The 22309-nt window shown below is 52.1% G+C and overlaps 1 protein-coding gene and 1 pseudogene across 2 annotated transcripts; one reads left to right on the forward strand and one right to left on the reverse strand.

Annotated features, from left to right (window-relative positions):
- LOC117191953 overlaps nucleotides 1-853 on the forward strand; it is a 29123-nt pseudogene extending 28270 nt beyond the window's left edge.
- LOC117191952 lies at nucleotides 523-8139 on the reverse strand. 2 transcript variants are annotated; one of them, XM_033396695.1, is made up of 8 exons: nucleotides 8106-8139; nucleotides 6747-7129; nucleotides 6293-6660; nucleotides 6007-6138; nucleotides 5359-5762; nucleotides 4024-4879; nucleotides 1698-2420; nucleotides 523-1621 (listed from the first exon to the last, which is right to left on the reverse strand). In XM_033396695.1, exons 1-8 carry the CDS (start codon nucleotides 8122-8124, stop codon nucleotides 1072-1074), a joined length of 3435 nt encoding a protein of 1144 aa, XP_033252586.1. In that variant the 5' UTR covers nucleotides 8125-8139; the 3' UTR covers nucleotides 523-1071. The 2 variants fall into 2 exon arrangements, with proteins under 2 accessions (XP_033252586.1, XP_033252585.1); XM_033396694.1 differs by having other exon boundaries at nucleotides 523-1639.
- Nucleotides 8140-22309: the final 14170 nt, after the last annotated feature.

Genomic DNA, 22309 nt, shown 5'->3' on the forward strand with positions numbered 1-22309 from the left:
AGTGCTTAAACTACAGTCTTGGATTTATTTTGCTATACCACCTATTTTACAGATAATATCTCCACCGCCATCTGTGCCATGATGAATGCTTTAAATATATCATAGAGCTACGCTCTTCCCTAATCTAAATCGAACAAAATCTTCTAGAGATATAAGCTAGGACTAACGGCTGCCGTACCCTGATAATTATATGTGCAAGACCCAGAGACTGCCTAGAACATTCCTAAAGTACGCATCTGTTTGTAACCATTTACTTTAATTTTTTTTTAAATTTTATTTGTATTATTTGTCTATCTGTAACAGTGGGCTGCTCTTGCTCTTGCGGTCTTTAAGAGCTGTAATAAGCGCTCCATTTATTTCACTGTAAACGAAAGGAAAAGAATAGGTATTATTTGAGAAATTCCTCGGACCGGATGAGTAGAACCATGAATGGATGTCGTTTGGTACGCTCAACCGGATTGATAGTTAGATGCAATTGTGTAAGCATTATCATTTAAAGTATATATATTTAAGCAGTGTCTCTATATAATTAGTAATCAGATTATAAAGAATACAATACAATGGAGTTGCTGCGTTAGTTTTCGAAAAATGTTTAAAAATAGTTACGATCTTGCTTGCGGAGGAGCCATCGTATAAATTCGTTCAGTCTTTGTTAATCAACAATTTTACTTTTTTAAAGTGATTAATGGTTTACATTTGTTTTGAGTCAGAGAAATGTGCACTTAACGAGAAATGCAAAGTTAATTAGAGAAACCTCAATTTAATGAACTTCTTCTGCAATGACTGTCTCCGTTCGTTCGATATAAAAATTTGTGTTCGCATTTTTGGTTTATAATAAAATATATATATTAAATATTATTATTGTTCTGTGTGTAGGACATATCAAACGCTCTCCTTAGCTGCCTCGATTGCGTGTGAGTAACTACATTTGGTATACACTTATAAAAGACCCCGACCCCAGGACGACGCTCTTCGTCACCAGCATCCATCATCAGGGTGAGTGTGTTGCGATGTGATTTTGTGAGTGGGGGATGGGGTACAACAATATCTACGTGGGGTTAAGACCCGAGATTAGAGTATCATTCGCCGCACGCCGCACTCCATGCAGAACTTGGCGTGCTCGATGATGAACCTGCTGCCACACTCGTGGCAGAACTTGGACATATTCATACTCGAACTTAGGCTGGACGCGGAGTTACAGCTCAGCAGGGAATGCTGCGATTTGGTTGGAGTCAGCGACGCCTGCCCATTGTTGTTGTTGTTGTTATATACTGGCTGGGATTGCACCTGCTGTTGCTGCTGCTGGTAGTTGTAGTTGCTGTCTGGTCTATTGTGCTTCTGTTGTTCCTGCGGCTGCTGCGTGGACATTGTCAGAGAGTGCTCCGATCCACTGGAGGATTCTGCTCCGTCGGTATTGCCATTGCCAATGCTATTGATAGCGCCGCCGCCGCCGCCGCCATAAAGCCTCTGACGTGCCTTGAGAGTGCCATAGGCAGTGTGCGCCTGGGTCGAGACATCAGTCATGGCGCTCGGCAGCTTGGCACTGGCCGTGTGCGGACGCAGCAGATTCTGGTTGCGTGGTGTACCCGGTTGTAGGTCGCCGGACCGCTGTCGCGACAGGCTGTAGGGGGAGTTGGTGCTGCAATAGAAATGCAAGACAAATTATTCAATGAAAGTCATCATGGCAGATTACTCACCTGCCATAGGCAGAGTCGGAGCTTAGCTTGGAGCTAGCGCCGCGACGAGACGAGTGGGACGAGGACATGGGATAACCATCGAGGCTGCTTAGCTCGTCGGAATCCGCTGATGCTGAGGGTGTCAAGGGGGAGCTGGCCTTCAACTGATGCTGCTCCTGCTGCTGAAGTTGTTGCACTGGCTCCGGATCCAATTCCCTTGCTGTACCCTGCTCTTCGGGTCTTTTGATGAACAGGGTACGGATTGAGGCGCCGGCATCCTCGCCCAGTTGCCGAAACTCGCTCTGCATTTGCTGGATCAGATTTTTAGCGTTATTGACCTGGACGGAGTCGCTCGATAATAGGGCCAGTCTGTTGGCATTACCAGCCAACTGGTTGGCCCGATGCTCAGGCCCGCCCTGGGCGTCGACATAGGCGTCCTCTGTATCGCTGATCTTTCTGAACCGAGCGTGCTCCGGCTCGTTGCCATTCTCGATGTGCAGCACGTCGATGGGCGTCTGTGAATTGCCCACCATGTGGCGCAGGGAGTCGGGTGAAATTGGCGAACGGCCGTGGGCATATGTCTCCGTCTCGATGCTGATGAAGATCTCCCGCTTCTGCTGATCCTCGACTGGCCTCTTCCCCACCATCTGCTGCATCTTTTCGTCGTGGCTGCTAGCACTGGATGCATTCGATTGCTGGCGCAATTTCGCGCCTCCCTTGCTATTTGAACTATTCGAGTTGGATCTGTGGGTGTGAGGGTCTTTAGTGGGCTGTGACTTGGGCTGAAGGATGCTACTGGTGGTGGCCGGTCTCAGTGTGGCTGTAGTGGTCTGTTGTGGGGTCGAAGTCGCTTTATGGAATTCAGCAGGAATTCGCGACAATCTTTGAACAGCGGGAACTGCTCGTCGTCATTCTCGTTCTCGAATGAGGAGAGAAACTCCTCAAAGTCAAAGTCGTCGAAGGTGGGCATGTTGCCCATCGGCATGACCAGGGGCATTGGATTGGCCAGCAGTTGCTTCTGCTGCTGCTGCCAGCACTGCTCGTCGTACTCCGTTGAGGACCGATTGGCCTCATCGTCGGCGGAGCACCCCGACGAGGCATCGGCATCTTCCGGCGAGGCATCGTACAGAAACTGATTGCGTCCCAAGCGCATCTTTCGCTTCAGCAGATTATCGTGCAGATTATCGCATGCGTTGATCAGCTTTGGGTCGATGAACTGTCCGCCGCCCGCTGCGGCCGGACGACCAAAGCCGTAGATGCTCTCCAGCTTGATGGGTGTTAGGGTGTTCGCCCCACCGCTGTCGGGCTGATGGACTGATGGCGTCGCCGTCGCTGGTCTGCTGATGTGCTCCAGCCGCAAGGGGCACTCTCTTCTCGTTATTCTCCTTGGCCGACACGGCAACTGGGGGTGGGGCTGTGGCTGGTGCTGATTCTGGTGTCACCGTGGTCAGGGCCAGGGGCGGCAGCTGGCCGGGATTGCTGGACGTGGTCAGGTTCTTGGCCGAGTTCTGCTTGCTCAGGTTGTTGCTCTTATCCTTGAGCTCCTTGTTTGTCAGCTGACTGGCGGCTGCCACCTCCGCTGCCTTGGCATTCAGCTCTTCCAGCTCGTGTTCGTATTTAACGAACACCGCCAGGGATGGCCACGTTACGCCCGGGCAGTGCCTGAGCTGGGGTCTCGCTGGCAGCGCCAACGCCCACCGGTAGCTTCAGCATCTGTTTGCGGTTGGACGTACTCGTATCCCGGCGGACCACGCGTGGACTGTGGAAGTCGTTGACGCAGGAGGCGCGCACCGGCATCTCGTCGTACTCCTCCGGCTTGAGGAAGTTCGTGGAGATGGGACCCTCGTCGGAGAGGCCCCGCTGTATGGTGGGGCGATAGTTGGTCGCAAACAACGGACGACTAGGCAGCAGCGGTCTGCGCCGGGGGCCCCGCAGAGAGGAAAAGCGCCGGAAGTTGGAGGCAGGTGAGGGTTTCGGTGTGGTCGGCGGTGCCTTGCTGCTCGGCATGGTCAACGAGGTGGTCATGGAAAGACTTGGTGTGGCTGTTAGTGTGGCTGTTGGGGGAACCGAAACCTCCTCCTGCTCCGGCGGCGTGCCGGGGGAGCAAAGCTCCTCCAGCTGACTTTTGGCCGAGAGGAAGGGATCGTACTTGTCGCCGCGGACGCTGACTCCACTGAGGCCGCTATGCAGGAGATTGGAAAGGATGCAGGAAAGTGAGAGAAAGAGCGCAAAATGGTAGAAAGTTTCTGTGGGAAAGCTTTAATGGTAACCCGCCCGTCTGTGCATAGCCTGGCTGTCGCATGAGGAGGAAGAGGAGGAGGGTGAATCAGATTAGCAGGCTACAAACCTCTTGAAGGTGCCTCCGCGGCGGGAATTGGGAAGCGAGTGGCTGTCGTCCTTGGCAGGCGGCTCCTTGATGTACATTTTTCCATCCTCGTCCTGCTCGAGCATCACCAGGCAGCGACTGATCCTGCTGCCGCTCTGTTTGGCCACAAGAGGCAGCTTCGTGACAGGCCGCTGATCGCTCTCAGCTTCTACGTCGCTGTTCTCGACCTGCGGGAACTCTCCGCTATTCGGACTGGACGTGCGTTCGAGGATCTTCGCGGACCTCCTCATCATATTTTCCTTGCTACATTCCAGCTCACTCGATTCGTTGTCCATTTCAATGACATCGCGCTCGAACTGCAGCCGATCGCTGCCGAGGTGCAGTCTGGGCAGCTTGGTATGGCTCATGGTGTGGCCGAGGGCCTCCAGGCTTTGCTGCAGCTGGGGCATGGGCAGGGCCCGCATGGGTAACGAACTGTTCATCTCCATGGTGGCCTGGCCAGTCCGCTTCTTGGGCCGGCACACAGTTCGCGTGGTGGTCGTTTCCATTTTGATTTGGATCTCGGCTCGCGGCGAATCGTCCTCGTAATCGGAATAGGCAACACGCGGTCTCCGCGACAGAGGCACAAGGCTGCAATCCATATTATCTTCGGTCGATATCTGCATGGAGTTCGCTTTCTTAGTTGGCGATGATGGCGGTGGGAATGAGGCTTGGGTCATTTCCTGCTCCAAGCTGCACAACTCCAAGCTGGGATGCTCCCGTGTGCGGATGCGGCGACGCGCCTGCCGCACTAGCGATGTGGAGGAACGCACCTTCACTTTAACCACCTCCTGCGGTGTTTCATCCATTTTAGTTGCTTTTACGATGGTCGTAGGGCCTGACGTGGGCAGCGTGTGGGTGTATGGGAGGTTGCTTCAATTAGCTTATAGTTCGATAAAAAATCCTGGTATGAATGGGTTCTATTTTCTCAAAGTTTCTATCTAAAATCGAAATGCCATGATCCTATAGGAACCTCTACAAGACTACTATATATATTATTTTTATTTGTTCTATTTCTATCTCGAGACTCTCGCGTTACCCTTCACTTCTCCCTCTAAGAACCCATCCATTGGATACCATAGCTGCACCTAGACAGCCACTTATAGAGCTTAATGCATCGGTGATCTTTTTGGAATGCTTTTGAGGCGGCGGCGCGCATTAATTACGAACCATGAACAAGTTCCGGCTTCTTAGATCCGACAAGTACTCGTAAGCCAAGTTAATTGGGAAACTGCACGCTACGGTCAGTAGAACCCCATGGCATCCCATATATACAAGGTATATCCCTACATTTGACTATAGAGCCCAAACCCATACCTTTTCCCTTGATCAACCGATTGAGATCCTCGAATTTGAGTGCCGGCATTTCCTTCTCGGCAGCATCGACCCTTTCCCGATTGGTCATCCGTTTGCGGAGCCTGGCGGCTGGCTTCAGCGGTGCCGCCTCCACACAGTCCAGCTGGAGGGTTTCGCCACTGGATTGGCTTCGCAAGCGATCCATGGTTTCGGTGATGCGGTCACAAGTCTCGATAGGCTTGCGTTTGGCGCGTAGGACGCGCTCCTTTGGCGGAGCTGGTGCTGCTGGTGGATCGTCGTCTTGGGTCACGCACAAGGTGACTGTGTTTTGAGTGACTTTTGTCCTGGCTCCCTCGGCCTTGCTGCGGACTGCGGGCGTCCCGTTCTTTGGTTGGGGGCGTGCCAGCTTATTTGCTTTAGGAGGGCTGAGTGGGAGGAGCATGAGTTGAGTTCGCTGATGGATATATATGCTCTCACTACGGTGAGGCGCAAGGCGCAATACGAAGTATCTGTCTACCACAAGGATACGTTTACAATTACGGATACTGGTGGGGATACGGGGGATTAGTCAACGACAACTAAAGCAACGACAGAGGAGCGATTGGGTTAGGTGTATCTAAGTATCTCTAGCCTCTATATCTATAACTATATCTATCCCTTGGTCCTCACTTATCACTGTGCACGGACGAGGTCATGGAGGGGAGCGACATCAGGCTCTGCTTGGGGGCCGTCATGTCGCCGGCGTCCAGCAGATCCTCGTGGTTGCCGGAGTACTTGTTCCGGTTGATTGAGCGCTTCGTCCTATAATTATTCATTGCGAGTGGAAATTGAAACGGCAAACAGAAAAAATAATTGGAATAATAAATTGGTAGTGTCTGGGTTTGTGGCAAGTGTGTGACTAGTGTCAAACAAGAATACATATGTCGAAGGACATGTCATCGAAAACCAGGCTTACTTGAGATTGGGCGGCCTGTATTGCTTCCTGGCGTCCAGCCGTTCCTTTGCTTTCGACGTCTCCTGGGTGTTGGTCAGCTTCATGGTGGCCTGAATCGCCTTCTCCTTGCACCACTCCACATGCCGGTCGAAGGCCTTCACGTTGAAGTTCCGCTCGCAGTGGGGACAGTGCTCGGAGGCCACACCCTTGATGCGCTTGGCCGGCGAGCGATCGCGGGCTGGTACATGGTTTGGGTCGCCTGCGGGCGATGTTGCAGCACCTCCTGTTCCTGTTGCTGTGCCCCCTGCTCTACGCACGGAAGCTCGGGCCGTAGAGCGAACCAGCTCGGTTTGGGAGTTGCGACGAATGGGCAGAGGAGAGCCCACACTCTGAATATGCAACAGCATCCAGAAGAGAAAAAGAGAAAGAGAGAAGGAGTTGAGCGATGGCTCGATTGATTGGCAGATGTACTCACCTCTGTTGGTATTGTGGATCCCGTGCCTACGGGATCCCGACTCCCAGCGGTGGGGTTGTGAACTCCAGACACCTTCTCAGCATTGGGCAGACCAAAGTTTTTGGGAAGGACATACGTGGAGAGTGCTGTGCCCTCGCGGCGCTGGCGCGAGGAATCAAAGGTATTGCGCTTCTTTGAGATCTTCTCGCAGACGACGACATGCTTGCGCAGGGCATTCAAGTTGAAGGTGCGGCTGCAGCACGGACAGGGCGTCAGATCGCTGGGGTTGATGGCCACTATCTCGGGCACGGGCAGCGGCAGTCCTCGGGTGAGCGGCGGCGAAGAGGGCTCCTCCTCCTGCCCGCATTCGGGCGCTTCCAACTCGGCCTCCGTGTTGAATGTGGCTGCGTGGTGCGGTTATATGGAAGTAGATAATGTAAGAAATCAATTCTGTTTCTGCGAGCACTTTGACAATGTTTTGTATATGCTGTATATTCACAAAATATGTATATATATGTTTCGATTTCGATTTTCAAATCATGGAGCTATCAGTGATCGATAACTAAGCAGTGTTTACACCATTATTTAGTTTTAATTGTGAAAAAATCTTTCTCGGTTGTGTGTGGGCATTAAAAACTAATAATTAACATCACATTATGGGGTAAACAAAAAAGACCATCAATGATGGCAGCTACTGCCAGACAGCCCGTGTCGGTGCTAATGACGCCCGCAGAATGCAACAGAATCAAATCCACTGCTGCATTATATGAATCCACAATCTTCCCACTTGAGATCTATAATAATAACAGCATCCCTGTCCAATGGGAGCCTGAGCAGATCTGACTGCATGGAGAGAATAGAGAATAGATGGCAATGATTCGGCCAAGTGATTTCAGATGGTCAGGAGTTTACTAGATCAAAAGTTGAAAGCCCTACAACTGAGTGATGAATGCAATTTCCAAGAGACTATATATGTGTCTGTTCCTTCTTTCATAATCAAACGATTCCCTATCCACATCCACATCCATTCCATCCACTAGTCCGCGTCTAGTCGGTTCCAAGCATTTTCCATAGTCTTTCATGGGTCTTTTCGTTGCAGCTGTTGTCGGTCCGCTGTTGGGCAAGCTCTATAAGCCACTTAAGACATCAGGCCCATAAATGTGTTGTTTTCTGATGTGAAATAAGGTAAAGCATAATACAAACGGTTTTCTCATTCCAGTTCTTGGCAACACTTTGAACTTCCAACTGTTTGACACTTGGCGATGCTTCCCATGAACCAAAACAGTGGGAACCTAATGCTTCACCTTATATTCACAGAGCTTGAGCTTGTTCCCATGAATATGTAAGTACAATAGTATTTGTTGGGTTTTTGTCGCTTACCGAAATCAAAGTGATACATTGTGGGGAGTGTTTGTGTGTTTGTGGAAAAAACACACACACACGCACACGCAGCAGGGCATCAGGAAGACTGCCTGGGGCGAGCTGCTTCTAAGGATGCAACAATCCTCAGACCCCGCCACCCAGGAGCTACAGATGGCCATCCAGGCAGCGCTTGGGGACAAGGCAGCCGTGAAGGCCATGCAGGAGACAGTCGCGGTTGAGGTACTCAACATAGACGAGCTCACGACAGGCGACGAGGTATGTGAGGCCATAGCTGCAGCGATCGACGGCGACTTAACACAAGGAGCAGTGCCGTACATGCGAAAAGCATATGGCGCAACGCAGGTAGCTACGCTGAACCTTCAGCCCGCACTCGCAAAGAAGCTCCTGGAGCTCGGAAAAGTTCGAATCGGCTGGGTTGTCTGCCGCGTGCGGCAACGGATTGCGCCAACCCGCTGCTTCAAGTGCATGGCCTATGGACACACTGCAGCCAGGTGCAGATCCAAGCGGCCTGTGTCAAGCAATGCATGCTACAAATGTGGTGGGGAGGGGCACAAGCACAACCAGTGCAACAACCCGCCAATGTGCATACTATGCGATGGCAAGCCAGGAGACGTCCGCTCAGCAGCCCACTCGGCCCTCAGCCGCAGCTGCCCTGAGTATAAGAAGGCACTAGCAAAACTGGTTGATGGTTAAGCTCCTGCAGCTCAACCTAAACCACTGCCGAGCTGCTCAGGATCTGTTGGCGCAAACAGTCCTGGAGCAGAAGATCGACATAGCGCTACTCAGCGAGCCGTACGGCAAGAAACACGAAGGAGTCTGGCAGCAAAGCTCAGACGGAGGAGCAGCAATCTGGAGCTGTGGCCCACAACCAGGCCAGCTTACCCACAGAGCATCCAGAGTGGGATATGTGAGAGCTAAGCACAGCGGGACTTTTGTCTACAGCTGCTACATAGCACCAAGGTTCACGCAGCAGGAGTATGAGGCGATCATCAGCAACATCGCTAACGACGCACGAGGCAAATCGCCGGTCCTGATAGCGGGCGACTTTAACGCCTGGGCCACGACTTGTGGCAGCGCCAAGAACACACCCCGTGGGACATCGCTCCTGGACGAGTTTGCAAGCCTGAACGTCTGTCTCCTCAACACAGGAACCACACCAACGTTCAGCAAAGCAGGGCGGGAGTCTATTATAGACCTCACCTTTGCAAGCCCAGAGCTCGCACGCCACGCGAAGTGGCAAGTGCTGAGTGCTTACACCCATAGCGACCACTTAGCCGTAATGACGGAAACCTTTGCACCCAGGAACACAACAAGGATACAGCGGGCGCTCCAGGCCGGGTACAAGGAGGAGCAGAGCCGCGCTCCTCTCGGCAGCAGAAAACCTAAGCGCCGCCGGGGATGCTGAAGCATCCGCGCTTGCCGTTTACAGGACCGTCAAAGCGGCCTGTGATGCAGCCATGAAAAAAAGAAAGATCGGAGGAAGCAGGCACCGGCCAGTACCGTGGTGGAATGAGCACATTGCCAAGGCCAGGAGGGAGTGCTGCGCAGCTCGGCGTGCCTACCAGCGAGCAAGAGGCTCCGCCCAATTTGGCAGAAATGGCGCGGCATTCAAGGCCAAAAGAAAAGAGCTGAAGGAGGCCATCAGAAGCAGCAAACTCAAATGCTTCAAGGAGCTCTGCGATGCGGCCGATGCGGAACCTTTTGGTGGAGCATACAAACTAGTCATGGGGAGATTAAACAGACAGCCTATGCCCAAGGATCCGGTGCATATGAGAGAGATAGTCGGCACCCTATTCCCTAGACAACCACTCTTACAAGAGGAAGCTAGGGTAGAAGGAGCTAGCCTGAGGGACACCACCACCATCATCACTGCCAGAGAAGTACTGGAGGCCACGGGTAAGCTGAAGATCGGGAAAGCGGCAGGTCCAGATGGAGTCCCTAATGCAGCACTAAAATGCATAATTAGAGCCCATCCGGAAGCATTCGCCACAATGTACACCCAGTGCCTAGCGGAGCGGACAGTCCCACGAGCATGGAAACGGCAAAGGCTGGTTCTGATACCCAAGCCAGGCAAAGAGCTCAACGACCCAACGTCATACCGGCCGCTGTGCATGCTGGATACCATGGGCAAGATTTTCGAGAGGATGGTATGTAACCGACTGGAGGCGGAACTGGCTGAGCGTCGCGGACTTTCCGACCTCCAATTCGGGTTCCGCAAGCAGAGGAGCACCACTGACGCCATCGAGATGGTGACAAACCTTGCCAGGGAAGCCATGGCAGGAACGCGATGGGCTGGAGGCGACAAAAAGTACTGCCTAGTATGTACACTAGACGTACGAAACGCCTTCAACTCTGCCAGCTGGAAGAGCATCCTAGAGGCCCTGACCAGGAGGGGTATATCTGAGCAAATCACACGGACTCTGCGAAGCTATTTTGCGGACCGCGTCCTGATCTACGACACGGAAGAAGGAGCAGAACATCACCAAATCACCGGAGGCGTCCCACAGGGCTCGGTCCTAGGGCCGATACTGTGGAACGTGATGTATGACGATATCCTGCGGCTTACATTACCGGAAGGGTGCACCCTGGTGGGCTTCGCCGACGACATAGCACTGGTGACAGTGTCGAAACACGTAAGAGACGTAGAGGAGAAAACCAACGTAGGAGTCGGTATGATAGTGGCCTGGCTCGCAGCCAACGGGCTAGCATTGGCGAAGAAGAAGACGGAGGCTGTGCTAATGAGCAGCAGAAAAAAGGTCGAGCAGGCATGCGTGAGAGTTGGTAGCACGATCATCAGGACCAAGCCTGCGCTAAAGTACCTAGGGGTAATGATGGACCAGAGGCTGAACTTCAAGGCCCACCTGGAATACGCCAGCGCAAAAGCGACTGCAGCAACGGCGGCCATAAGCAGGATGATGGCCAATACAGGGGGACCACGGCAGCGTAGCAGGCAGCTCATCGCTGGGGTGGTCACCTCCATAATCTTATATGGATCAGCAGTGTGGGCACCAGCAATGATGGTTTCCACATACAGAAGAGACTGCAGAAGCGCATACCGACGCTGTGCCCTGAGGGTTACATGCTGCTTCCGGACGGTGTCTGAAGACGCCGCACTTATTGTGGCAGGCATGGTCCCACTGGATCTCCTGGCAGCTGAGCGGCAGAGCGGAGTGGAGGTAGCCAGCGAGCGGCGAGAGCGCACTATAGCCCAGTGGCAACGGCGCTCGGACCAAGCGGCAAAAGGGAGGTGGACCAGACGTCTCCTTCCCCAGCTTAGCCCATGGCTGCGAAGAAGGCACGGCCAAATGGACCATTATTTGGGCCAACTGCTGACGGGGCATGGCTGCTTCAAGCAGTACCTGCATCGCTTTAGGCATGCTGACGACCCCTATTGCAGCTGCTGCGGGCCTGAAGTCGACGAGGATGCAGAGCACGTCTTCTTTGTATGCCCCCGCTTCTCGCAAGAACGAACGAGGCTAGGGGAGACGCTTGCAGAAGTGAGTGTGGACACCCTCACCGACCAGATGCTAGCCGATGAGCAATCTTGGAACGCGGTCGCCTACATGGCAGCAAGCGTGATCAAGGAGCTGCGCAGGCTGGAGCGAAGCCGGACAAACTAAGCCAGAAGGATGACCCCACAGCCCGCACCGCGAAGTAATGCCTAGCGGCAGTCCCGCGGGAGCGGTGATATGGGACGTACTAGGGACAGTCGTACTAAAGGTAGTGGAACCTAATAATAGTAACCACCACGGCGAGCCGCTGCCTGTCGCAGGAGGCGACAAAACACGGCATCAAGGCCGAGACCAGTACAGCATTGATTATACAACTGGAAACACCGGCACGGAAAGACGTTTTTGGGCTGACGGCGTCAGTATTCTAGATTTTCAGTAAGCGGAGTGAAATCCTGCTGAAATAGCTTCTAGGCTAATGCTGAGGCCGCCCCCGTCCCGTTAAAAACTGGCAGTTCTCCTAGGTACGCTTCCTGATTCGTCGCCATTAAGTTGGTGGTGCAGGCTCGGTTGAGCAACGCTCCCGACTAGCGCGGATCCGGCTCTGAACTCATGACCCCGTGAAGGCAAGAGTCAACCCTAGCATGGCCTCACTGCTTGCATAGACAACCATGAGATTAATAACGCGACTGCGCAAGCGAACAGGAACAACGACCCGGGAGTTGGGACCCATTAGAATGGAAACACCACAATCACAACCAAAAACGAGGGGGAACGTTGTGAGTTGCTGCGGACACCGCAACTCTACGGTTATACCCGATACTAAGTCAGTATGGCAGACGCCGCTAATATTAAACGACACGACAAAGAGTGCGTGCGAGAGAGACAGAAAATCAGTCTGAGCGTGACGTCGGGCGCTGCGTAGCCACTGCAAATTGATTTGTTCCTATTGGCTATAAAAATGATCTGATCTGATCCATATTCAGCAATCTGATAGATATGGTCATTATCTATGATTCTGCGTTTTTAGTTTTTTCGAATGTGCAATATTGTGGATGCAACAGATTTTCGTTCTTTGTGTGGGCGGAAGGGGGTGGGGCGAAATTTTGAGATACACGTTTTATAGTAAGATCTAACAGGAGTGCGGATACCAAATTTGTTTACTCTAGCCTTAATAGTCTCTGAGATTTGTGGATGCCCCAGATTTTCGTCCTTTGCGGGGCGGAAGGGGGTGTGGCGAAATTTGGTCGAAACGGTCAAGGTCCGATATCACAGGAGTGTGGATACCAAATTTGGTTGCTCTGGCTCTTATAGGTTCTGAGATCCTTGAACTCATATTTTGCAATTGACAAAACCGACCATGAAACCTGTGTGTTAGAGAGAGACAGAGCGAGAAAGAATGAAATTGTTTTCTTGATTCTGGCTATAATCATTATACGATCTGGTTCAGATTTTGTACTGTAGAAGATATGGTCATCCTCACCGATTCTGCGTTTTTGGTTTTATCGTATCTTTAAAAATGTGGATGCCACAGATTTTCGTCCTTTGTGGGGGCGAAAGTGGGCGGGGCGAAGTTTTGAAATATTTTTGTAGCAGTGACATATCACAGAAGTCTGGATCCAAAACATCGTTGCTCTAGCTCTTATAGTCTTTGAGCACTAGGCGCTGAAGGGGACGGACGGACGGACGGACAGACGGACAGACAGACAGGGCTCAATCGACTCGGCTATTGATGCTGATCAAGAATATATATACTTTATGGGGTCGGAAACGATTCCTTCTGGACGTTACACACATCCACTTTTACCACAAATCTAATATACCCCAATACTCATTTTGAGTATCGGGTATAACGAGGTGGAACGTTGTGAGTTGCTGCGGACACCGCAACTCTACAGTTATACCCGATACTAAGTCAGTATGGCTCTCTCCGGCAGACGCCGCTAATATTGAACGACACGACAAAGAGTGCGTGCGAGAGAGACAGAAAATCAGTCTGAGCGTGACGTCGGGGGCTGTGTAGCCACTGCAAATTGATTTGTTCCTTTTGGCTACAAAAATGATCCGATCTGATCCAGATTCAGCAACCTGATAGATATGGTCATTATCTATGAGTGCCGGCATTTCCTTCTCGGCAGCATCGACCCTTTCCCGATTGGTCATCCGTTTGCGGAGCCTGGCGGCTGGCTTCAGCGGTGCCGCCTCCACACAGTCCAGCTGGAGGGTTTCGCCACTGGATTGGCTTCGCAAGCGATCCATGGTTTCGGTGATGCGGTCACAAGTCTCGATAGGCTTGCGTTTGGCGCGTAGGACGCGCTCCTTTGGCGGAGCTGGTGCTGCTGGTGGATCGTCGTCTTGGGTCACGCACAAGGTGACTGTGTTTTGAGTGACTTTTGTCCTGGCTCCCTCGGCCTTGCTGCGGACTGCGGGCGTCCCGTTCTTTGGTTGGGGGCGTGCCAGCTTATTTGCTTTAGGAGGGCTGAGTGGGAGGAGCATGAGTTGAGTTCGCTGATGGATATATATGCTCTCACTACGGTGAGGCGCAAGGCGCAATACGAAGTATCTGTCTACCACAAGGATACGTTTACAATTACGGATACTGGTGGGGATACGGGGATTAGTCAACGACAACTAAAGCAACGACAGAGGAGCGATTGGATTAGGTGTATCTAAGTATCTCTAGCCTCTATATCTATAACTATATCTATCCCTTGGTCCTCACTTATCACTGTGCACGGACGAGGTCATGGAGGGGAGCGACATCAGGCTCTGCTTGGGGGCCGTCATGTCGCCGGCGTCCAGCAGAGCCTCGTGGTTGCCGGAGTACTTGTTCCGGTTGATTGAGCGCTTCGTCCTATAATTATTCATTGCGAGTGGAAATTGAAACGGCAAACAGAAAAAATAATTGGAATAATAAATTGGTAGTGTCTGGGTTTGTGGCAAGTGTGTGACTAGTGTCAAACAAGAATACATATGTCGAAGGACATGTCATCGAAAACCAGGCTTACTTGAGATTGGGCGGCCTGTATTGCTTCCTGGCGTCCAGCCGTTCCTTTGCTTTCGACGTCTCCTGGGTGTTGGTCAGCTTCATGGTGGCCTGAATCGCCTTCTCCTTGCACCACTCCACATGCCGGTCGAAGGCCTTCACGTTGAAGTTCCGCTCGCAGTGGGGACAGTGCTCGGAGGCCACACCCTTGATGCGCTTGGCCGGCGAGCGATCGCGGGCTGGTACATGGTTTGGGTCGCCTGCGGGCGATGTTGCAGCACCTCCTGTTCCTGTTGCTGTGCCCCCTGCTCTACGCACGGAAGCTCGGGCCGTAGAGCGAACCAGCTCGGTTTGGGAGTTGCGACGAATGGGCAGAGGAGAGCCCACACTCTGAATATGCAACAGCATCCAGAAGAGAAAAAGAGAAAGAGAGAAGGAGTTGAGCGATGGCTCGATTGATTGGCAGATGTACTCACCTCTGTTGGTATTGTGGATCCCGTGCCTACGGGATCCCGACTCCCAGCGGTGGGGTTGTGAACTCCAGACACCTTCTCAGCATTGGGCAGACCAAAGTTTTTGGGAAGGACATACGTGGAGAGTGCTGTGCCCTCGCGGCGCTGGCGCGAGGAATCAAAGGTATTGCGCTTCTTTGAGATCTTCTCGCAGACGACGACATGCTTGCGCAGGGCATTCAAGTTGAAGGTGCGGCTGCAGCACGGACGGCGTCAGATCGCTGGGGTTGATGGCCACTATCTCGGGCACGGGCAGCGGCAGTCCTCGGGTGAGCGGCGGCGAAGAGGGCTCCTCCTCCTGCCCGCATTCGGGCGCTTCCAACTCGGCCTCCGTGTTGAATGTGGCTGCGTGGTGCGGTTATATGGAAGTAGATAATGTAAGAAATCAATTCTGTTTCTGCGAGCACTTTGACAATGTTTTGTATATGCTGTATATTCACAAAATATGTATATATATGTTTCGATTTCGATTTTCAAATCATGGAGCTATCAGTGATCGATAACTAAGCAGTGTATACACCATTATTTAGTTTTAATTGTGAAAAAATCTTTCTCGGTTGTGTGTGGGCATTAAAAACTAATAATTAACATCACATTATGGGGTAAACAAAAAAGACCATCAATGATGGCAGCTACTGCCAGACAGCCCGTGTCGGTGCTAATGACGCCCGCAGAATGCAACAGAATCAAATCCACTGCTGCATTATATGAATCCACAATCTTCCCACTTGAGATCTATAATAATAACAGCATCCCTGTCCAATGGGAGCCTGAGCAGATCTGACTGCATGGAGAGAATAGAGAATGGATGGCAATGATTCGGCCAAGTGATTTCAGATGGTCAGGAGTTTACTAGATCAAAAGTTGAAAGCCCTACAACTGAGTGATGAATGCAATTTCCAAGAGACTATATATGTGTCTGTTCCTTCTTTCATAATCAAACGATTCCCTATCCACATCCATTCCATCCACTAGTCCGCGTCTAGTCGGTTCCAAGCATTTTCCATAGTCTTTCATGGGTCTTTTCGTTGCAGCTGTTGTCGGTCCGCTGTTGGGCAAGCTCTATAAGCCACTTAAGACATCAGGCCCATAAATGTGTTGTTTTCTGATGTGAAATAAGGTAAAGCATAATACAAACGGTTTTCTCATTCCAGTTCTTGGCCACACTTTGAACTTCCAACTGTTTGACACTTGGCGATGCTTCCCATGAACCAAAACAGTGGGAACCTAATGCTTCACCTTATATTCACAGAGCTTGAGCTTGTTCCCATGAATATGTAAGTACAATAGTATTTGTTGGGTTTTTGTCGCTTACCGAAATCAAAGTGATACATTGTGGGGAGTGTTTGTGTGTTTGTGGAAAAAACACACACACACGCACACGCAGCAGGGCATCAGGAAGACTGCCTGGGGCGAGCTGCTTCTAAGGATGCAACAATCCTCAGACCCCGCCACCCAGGAGCTACAGATGGCCATCCAGGCAGCGCTTGGGGACAAGGCAGCCGTGAAGGCCATGCAGGAGACAGTCGCGGTTGAGGTACTCAACATAGACGAGCTCACGACAGGCGACGAGGTATGTGAGGCCATAGCTGCAGCGATCGACGGCGACTTAACACAAGGAGCAGTGCCGTACATGCGGAAAGCATATGGCGCAACGCAGGTAGCTACGCTGAACCTTCAGCCCGCACTCGCAAAGAAGCTCCTGGAGCTCGGAAAAGTTCGAATCGGCTGGGTTGTCTGCCGCGTGCGGCAACGGATTGCGCCAACCCGCTGCTTCAAGTGCATGGCCTATGGACACACTGCAGCCAGGTGCAGATCCAAGCGGCCTGTGTCAAGCAATGCATGCTACAAATGTGGTGGGGAGGGGCACAAGCACAACCAGTGCAACAACCCGCCAATGTGCATACTATGCGATGGCAAGCCAGGAGACGTCCGCTCAGCAGCCCACTCGGCCCTCAGCCGCAGCTGCCCTGAGTATAAGAAGGCACTAGCAAAACTGGTTGATGGTTAAGCTCCTGCAGCTCAACCTAAACCACTGCCGAGCTGCTCAGGATCTGTTGGCGCAAACAGTCCTGGAGCAGAAGATCGACATAGCGCTACTCAGCGAGCCGTACGGCAAGAAACACGAAGGAGTCTGGCAGCAAAGCTCAGACGGAGGAGCAGCAATCTGGAGCTGTGGCCCACAACCAGGCCAGCTTACCCACAGAGCATCCAGAGTGGGATATGTGAGAGCTAAGCACAGCGGGACTTTTGTCTACAGCTGCTACATAGCACCAAGGTTCACGCAGCAGGAGTATGAGGCGATCATCAGCAACATCGCTAACGACGCACGAGGCAAATCGCCGGTCCTGATAGCGGGCGACTTTAACGCCTGGGCCACGACTTGTGGCAGCGCCAAGAACACACCCCGTGGGACATCGCTCCTGGACGAGTTTGCAAGCCTGAACGTCTGTCTCCTCAACACAGGAACCACACCAACGTTCAGCAAAGCAGGGCGGGAGTCTATTATAGACCTCACCTTTGCAAGCCCAGAGCTCGCACGCCACGCGAAGTGGCAAGTGCTGAGTGCTTACACCCATAGCGACCACTTAGCCGTAATGACGGAAACCTTTGCACCCAGGAACACAACAAGGATACAGCGGGCGCTCCAGGCCGGGTACAAGGAGGAGCAGAGCCGCGCTCCTCTCGGCAGCAGAAAACCTAAGCGCCGCCGGGGATGCTGAAGCATCCGCGCTTGCCGTTTACAGGACCGTCAAAGCGGCCTGTGATGCAGCCATGAAAAAAAGAAAGATCGGAGGAAGCAGGCACCGGCCAGTACCGTGGTGGAATGAGCACATTGCCAAGGCCAGGAGGGAGTGCTGCGCAGCTCGGCGTGCCTACCAGCGAGCAAGAGGCTCCGCCCAATTTGGCAGAAATGGCGCGGCATTCAAGGCCAAAAGAAAAGAGCTGAAGGAGGCCATCAGAAGCAGCAAACTCAAATGCTTCAAGGAGCTCTGCGATGCGGCCGATGCGGAACCTTTTGGTGGAGCATACAAACTAGTCATGGGGAGATTAAACAGACAGCCTATGCCCAAGGATCCGGTGCATATGAGAGAGATAGTCGGCACCCTATTCCCTAGACAACCACTCTTACAAGAGGAAGCTAGGGTAGAAGGAGCTAGCCTGAGGGACACCACCACCATCATCACTGCCAGAGAAGTACTGGAGGCCACGGGTAAGCTGAAGATCGGGAAAGCGGCAGGTCCAGATGGAGTCCCTAATGCAGCACTAAAATGCATAATTAGAGCCCATCCGGAAGCATTCGCCACAATGTACACCCTGTGCCTAGCGGAGCGGACAGTCCCACGAGCATGGAAACGGCAAAGGCTGGTTCTGATACCCAAGCCAGGCAAAGAGCTCAACGACCCATCGTCATACCGGCCGCTGTGCATGCTGGATACCATGGGCAAGATTTTCGAGAGGATGGTATGTAACCGACTGGAGGCGGAACTGGCTGAGCGTCGCGGACTTTCCGACCTCCAATTCGGGTTCCGCAAGCAGAGGAGCACCACTGACGCCATCGAGATGGTGACAAACCTTGCCAGGGAAGCCATGGCAGGAACGCGATGGGCTGGAGGCGACAAAAAGTACTGCCTAGTATGTACACTAGACGTACGAAACGCCTTCAACTCTGCCAGCTGGAAGAGCATCCTAGAGGCCCTGACCAGGAGGGGTATATCTGAGCAAATCACACGGACTCTGCGAAGCTATTTTGCGGACCGCGTCCTGATCTACGACACGGAAGAAGGAGCAGAACATCACCAAATCACCGGAGGCGTCCCACAGGGCTCGGTCCTAGGGCCGATACTGTGGAACGTGATGTATGACGATATCCTGCGGCTTACATTACCGGAAGGGTGCACCCTGGTGGGCTTCGCCGACGACATAGCACTGGTGACAGTGTCGAAACACGTAAGAGACGTAGAGGAGAAAACCAACGTAGGAGTCGGTATGATAGTGGCCTGGCTCGCAGCCAACGGGCTAGCATTGGCGAAGAAGAAGACGGAGGCTGTGCTAATGAGAAGCAGAAAAAAGGTCGAGCAGGCATGCGTGAGAGTTGGTAGCACGATCATCAGGACCAAGCCTGCGCTAAAGTACCTAGGGGTAATGATGGACCAGAGGCTGAACTTCAAGGCCCACCTGGAATACGCCAGCGCAAAAGCGACTGCAGCAACGGCGGCCATAAGCAGGATGATGGCCAATACAGGGGGACCACGGCAGCGTAGCAGGCAGCTCATCGCTGGGGTGGTCACCTCCATAATCTTATATGGATCAGCAGTGTGGGCACCAGCAATGATGGTTTCCACATACAGAAGAGACTGCAGAAGCGCATACCGACGCTGTGCCCTGAGGGTTACATGCTGCTTCCGGACGGTGTCTGAAGACGCCGCACTTATTGTGGCAGGCATGGTCCCACTGGATCTCCTGGCAGCTGAGCGGCAGAGCGGAGTGGAGGTAGCCAGCGAGCGGCGAGAGCGCACTATAGCCCAGTGGCAACGGCGCTCGGACCAAGCGGCAAAAGGGAGGTGGACCAGACGTCTCCTTCCCCAGCTTAGCCCAGGGCTGCGCAGAAGGCACGGCCAAATGGACCATTATTTGGGCCAACTGCTGACGGGGCATGGCTGCTTCAAGCAGTACCTGCATCGCTTTAGGCATGCTGACGACCCGTATTGCAGCTGCTGCGGGCCTGAAGTCGACGAGGATGCAGAGCACGGCTTCTTTGTATGCCCCCGCTTCTCGCAAGAACGAACGAGGCTAGGGGAGACGCTTGCAGAAGTGAGTGTGGACACCCTCACCGACCAGATGCTAGCCGATGAGCAATCTTGGAACGCGGTCGCCTACATGGCAGCAAGCGTGATCAAGGAGCTGCGCAGGCTGGAGCGAAGCCGGACAAACTAAGCCAGAAGGATGACCCCACAGCCCGCACCGCGAAGTAATGCCTAGCGGCAGTCCCGCGGGAGCGGTGATATGGGACGTACTAGGGACAGTCGTACTAAAGGTAGTGGAACCTAATAATAGCAACCACCACGGCGAGCCGCTGCCTGTCGCAGGAGGCGACAAAACACGGCATCAAGGCCGAGACCAGTACAGCATTGATTATACAACTGGAAACACCGGCACGGAAAGACGTTTTTGGGCTGACGGCGCCAGTATTCTAGAACTTCAGTAAGCGGAGTGAAATCCTGCTGAAATAGCTTCTAGGCTAATGCTGAGGCAGCCCCCGTCCCGTTAAAAACTGGCAGTTCTCCTAGGTACGCTTCCTGATTCGTCGCCATTAAGTTGGTGGTGCAGGCTCGGTTGAGCAACGCTCCCGACTAGCGCGGATCCGGCTCTGAACTCATGACCCCGTGAAGGCAAGAGTCAACCCTAGCATGGCCTCACTGCTTGCATAGACAACCATGGGATTAATAACGCGACTGCGCAAGCGAACAGGAACAACGACCCGGGAGTTGGGACCCATTAGAATGGAAACACCACAATCACAACCAAAAACGAGGGGGAACGTTGTGAGTTGGTGCGGACACCGCAACTCTACGGTTATACCCGATACTAAGTCAGTATGGCAGACGCCGCTAATATTAAACGACACGACAAAGAGTGCGTGCGAGAGAGACAGAAAATCAGTCTGAGCGTGACGTCGGGCGCTGCGTAGCCACTGCAAATTGATTTGTTCCTATTGGCTATAAAAATGATCTGATCTGATCCATATTCAGCAATCTGATAGATATGGTCATTATCTATGATTCTGCGTTTTTAGTTTTTTCGAATGTGCAATATTGTGGATGCAACAGATTTTCGTCCTTTGTGTGGGCGGAAGGGGGTGGGGCGAAATTTTGAGATACACGTTTTATAGTAAGATCTAACAGGAGTGCGGATACCAAATTTGTTTACTCTAGCCTTAATAGTCTCTGAGATTTGTGGATGCCCCAGATTTTCGTCCTTTGCGGGGGCGGAAGGGGGTGTGGCGAAATTTGGTCGAAACGGTCAAGGTCCGATATCACAGGAGTGTGGATACCAAATTTGGTTGCTCTGGCTCTTATAGGTTCTGAGATCCTTGAACTCATATTTTGCAATTGACAAAACCGACCATGAAACCTGTGTGTTAGAGAGAGACAGAGCGAGAAAGAATGAAATTGTTTTCTTGATTCTGGCTATAATCATTATACGATCTGGTTCAGATTTTGTACTGTAGAAGATATGGTCCTCCTCACCGATTCTGCGTTTTTGGTTTTATCGTATCTTTAAAAATGTGGATGCCACAGATTTTCGTCCTTTGTGGGGGCGAAAGTGGGCGGGGCGAAGTTTTGAAATATTTTTGTAGCAGTGACATATCACAGAAGTCTGGATCCAAAACATCGTTGCTCTAGCTCTTATAGTCTTTGAGCACTAGGCGCTGAAGGGGACGGACGGACGGACGGACAGACGGACAGACAGACAGGGCTCAATCGACTCGGCTATTGATGCTGATCAAGAATATAGATACTTTATGGGGTCGGAAACGATTCCTTCTGGACGTTACACACATCCACTTTTACCACAAATCTAATATACCCCAATACTCATTTTGAGTATCGGGTATAACGAGGTGGAACGTTGTGAGTTGCTGCGGACACCGCAACTCTACAGTTATACCCGATACTAAGTCAGTATGGCTCTCTCCGGCAGACGCCGCTAATATTGAACGACACGACAAAGAGTGCGTGCGAGAGAGACAGAAAATCAGTCTGAGCGTGACGTCGGGGGCTGCGTAGCCACTGCAAATTGATTTGTTCCTGTTGGCTACAAAAATGATCCGATCTGATCCAGATTCAGCAACCTGATAGATATGGTCATTATCTATGATTCTGCGTTTTTAGTTTTCTCGAATGTGCACTATTGTGGATGCAACAGATTTTCGTCTTTTGTGGGGGCGGAAGGAGGTGGGGCGAAATTCTGAGATATATGTTTTATAGTGAGATCTAACAGAAGTGCGGATACCAAATTTGTTTACTCTAGCCTTAATAGTCTCTGAGATTTGTGGATTCCCCAGATTTTCGTCCTTTGCGTGGGCGGAAGGGGGTGTGGCGAAATTTGGACACGAAACGGTCAAGGTACGATATCACAGGAGTGTGGATACCAAATTTGGTTGCTCTGGCTCTTATAGGTTCTGAGATCCTTGAACTCATATTTTGCAATTGGCAAAACCAACCATGAAACCTGTGTGTTAGAGAGAGA

This window comes from Drosophila miranda (genome assembly GCF_003369915.1).
Source record: "Drosophila miranda strain MSH22 chromosome Y unlocalized genomic scaffold, D.miranda_PacBio2.1 Contig_Y1_pilon, whole genome shotgun sequence".
NCBI classification, from domain to species: Eukaryota; Metazoa; Arthropoda; class Insecta; order Diptera; family Drosophilidae; genus Drosophila; species Drosophila miranda.

What these genes read in the sequence shown, in the direction of transcription:
- LOC117191952 (XM_033396694.1), bottom strand. An exon ending in GATCCACAATACCAACAGAG is followed by an intron (nt 6,661 to 6,746) that starts GTGAGTACATCT and finishes TTGCATATTCAG; the next exon opens with AGTGTGGGCTCTCCTCTGCC. An exon ending in TACAGGCCGCCCAATCTCAA is followed by an intron (nt 6,139 to 6,292) that starts GTAAGCCTGGTT and finishes GAATAATTATAG; the next exon opens with GACGAAGCGCTCAATCAACC.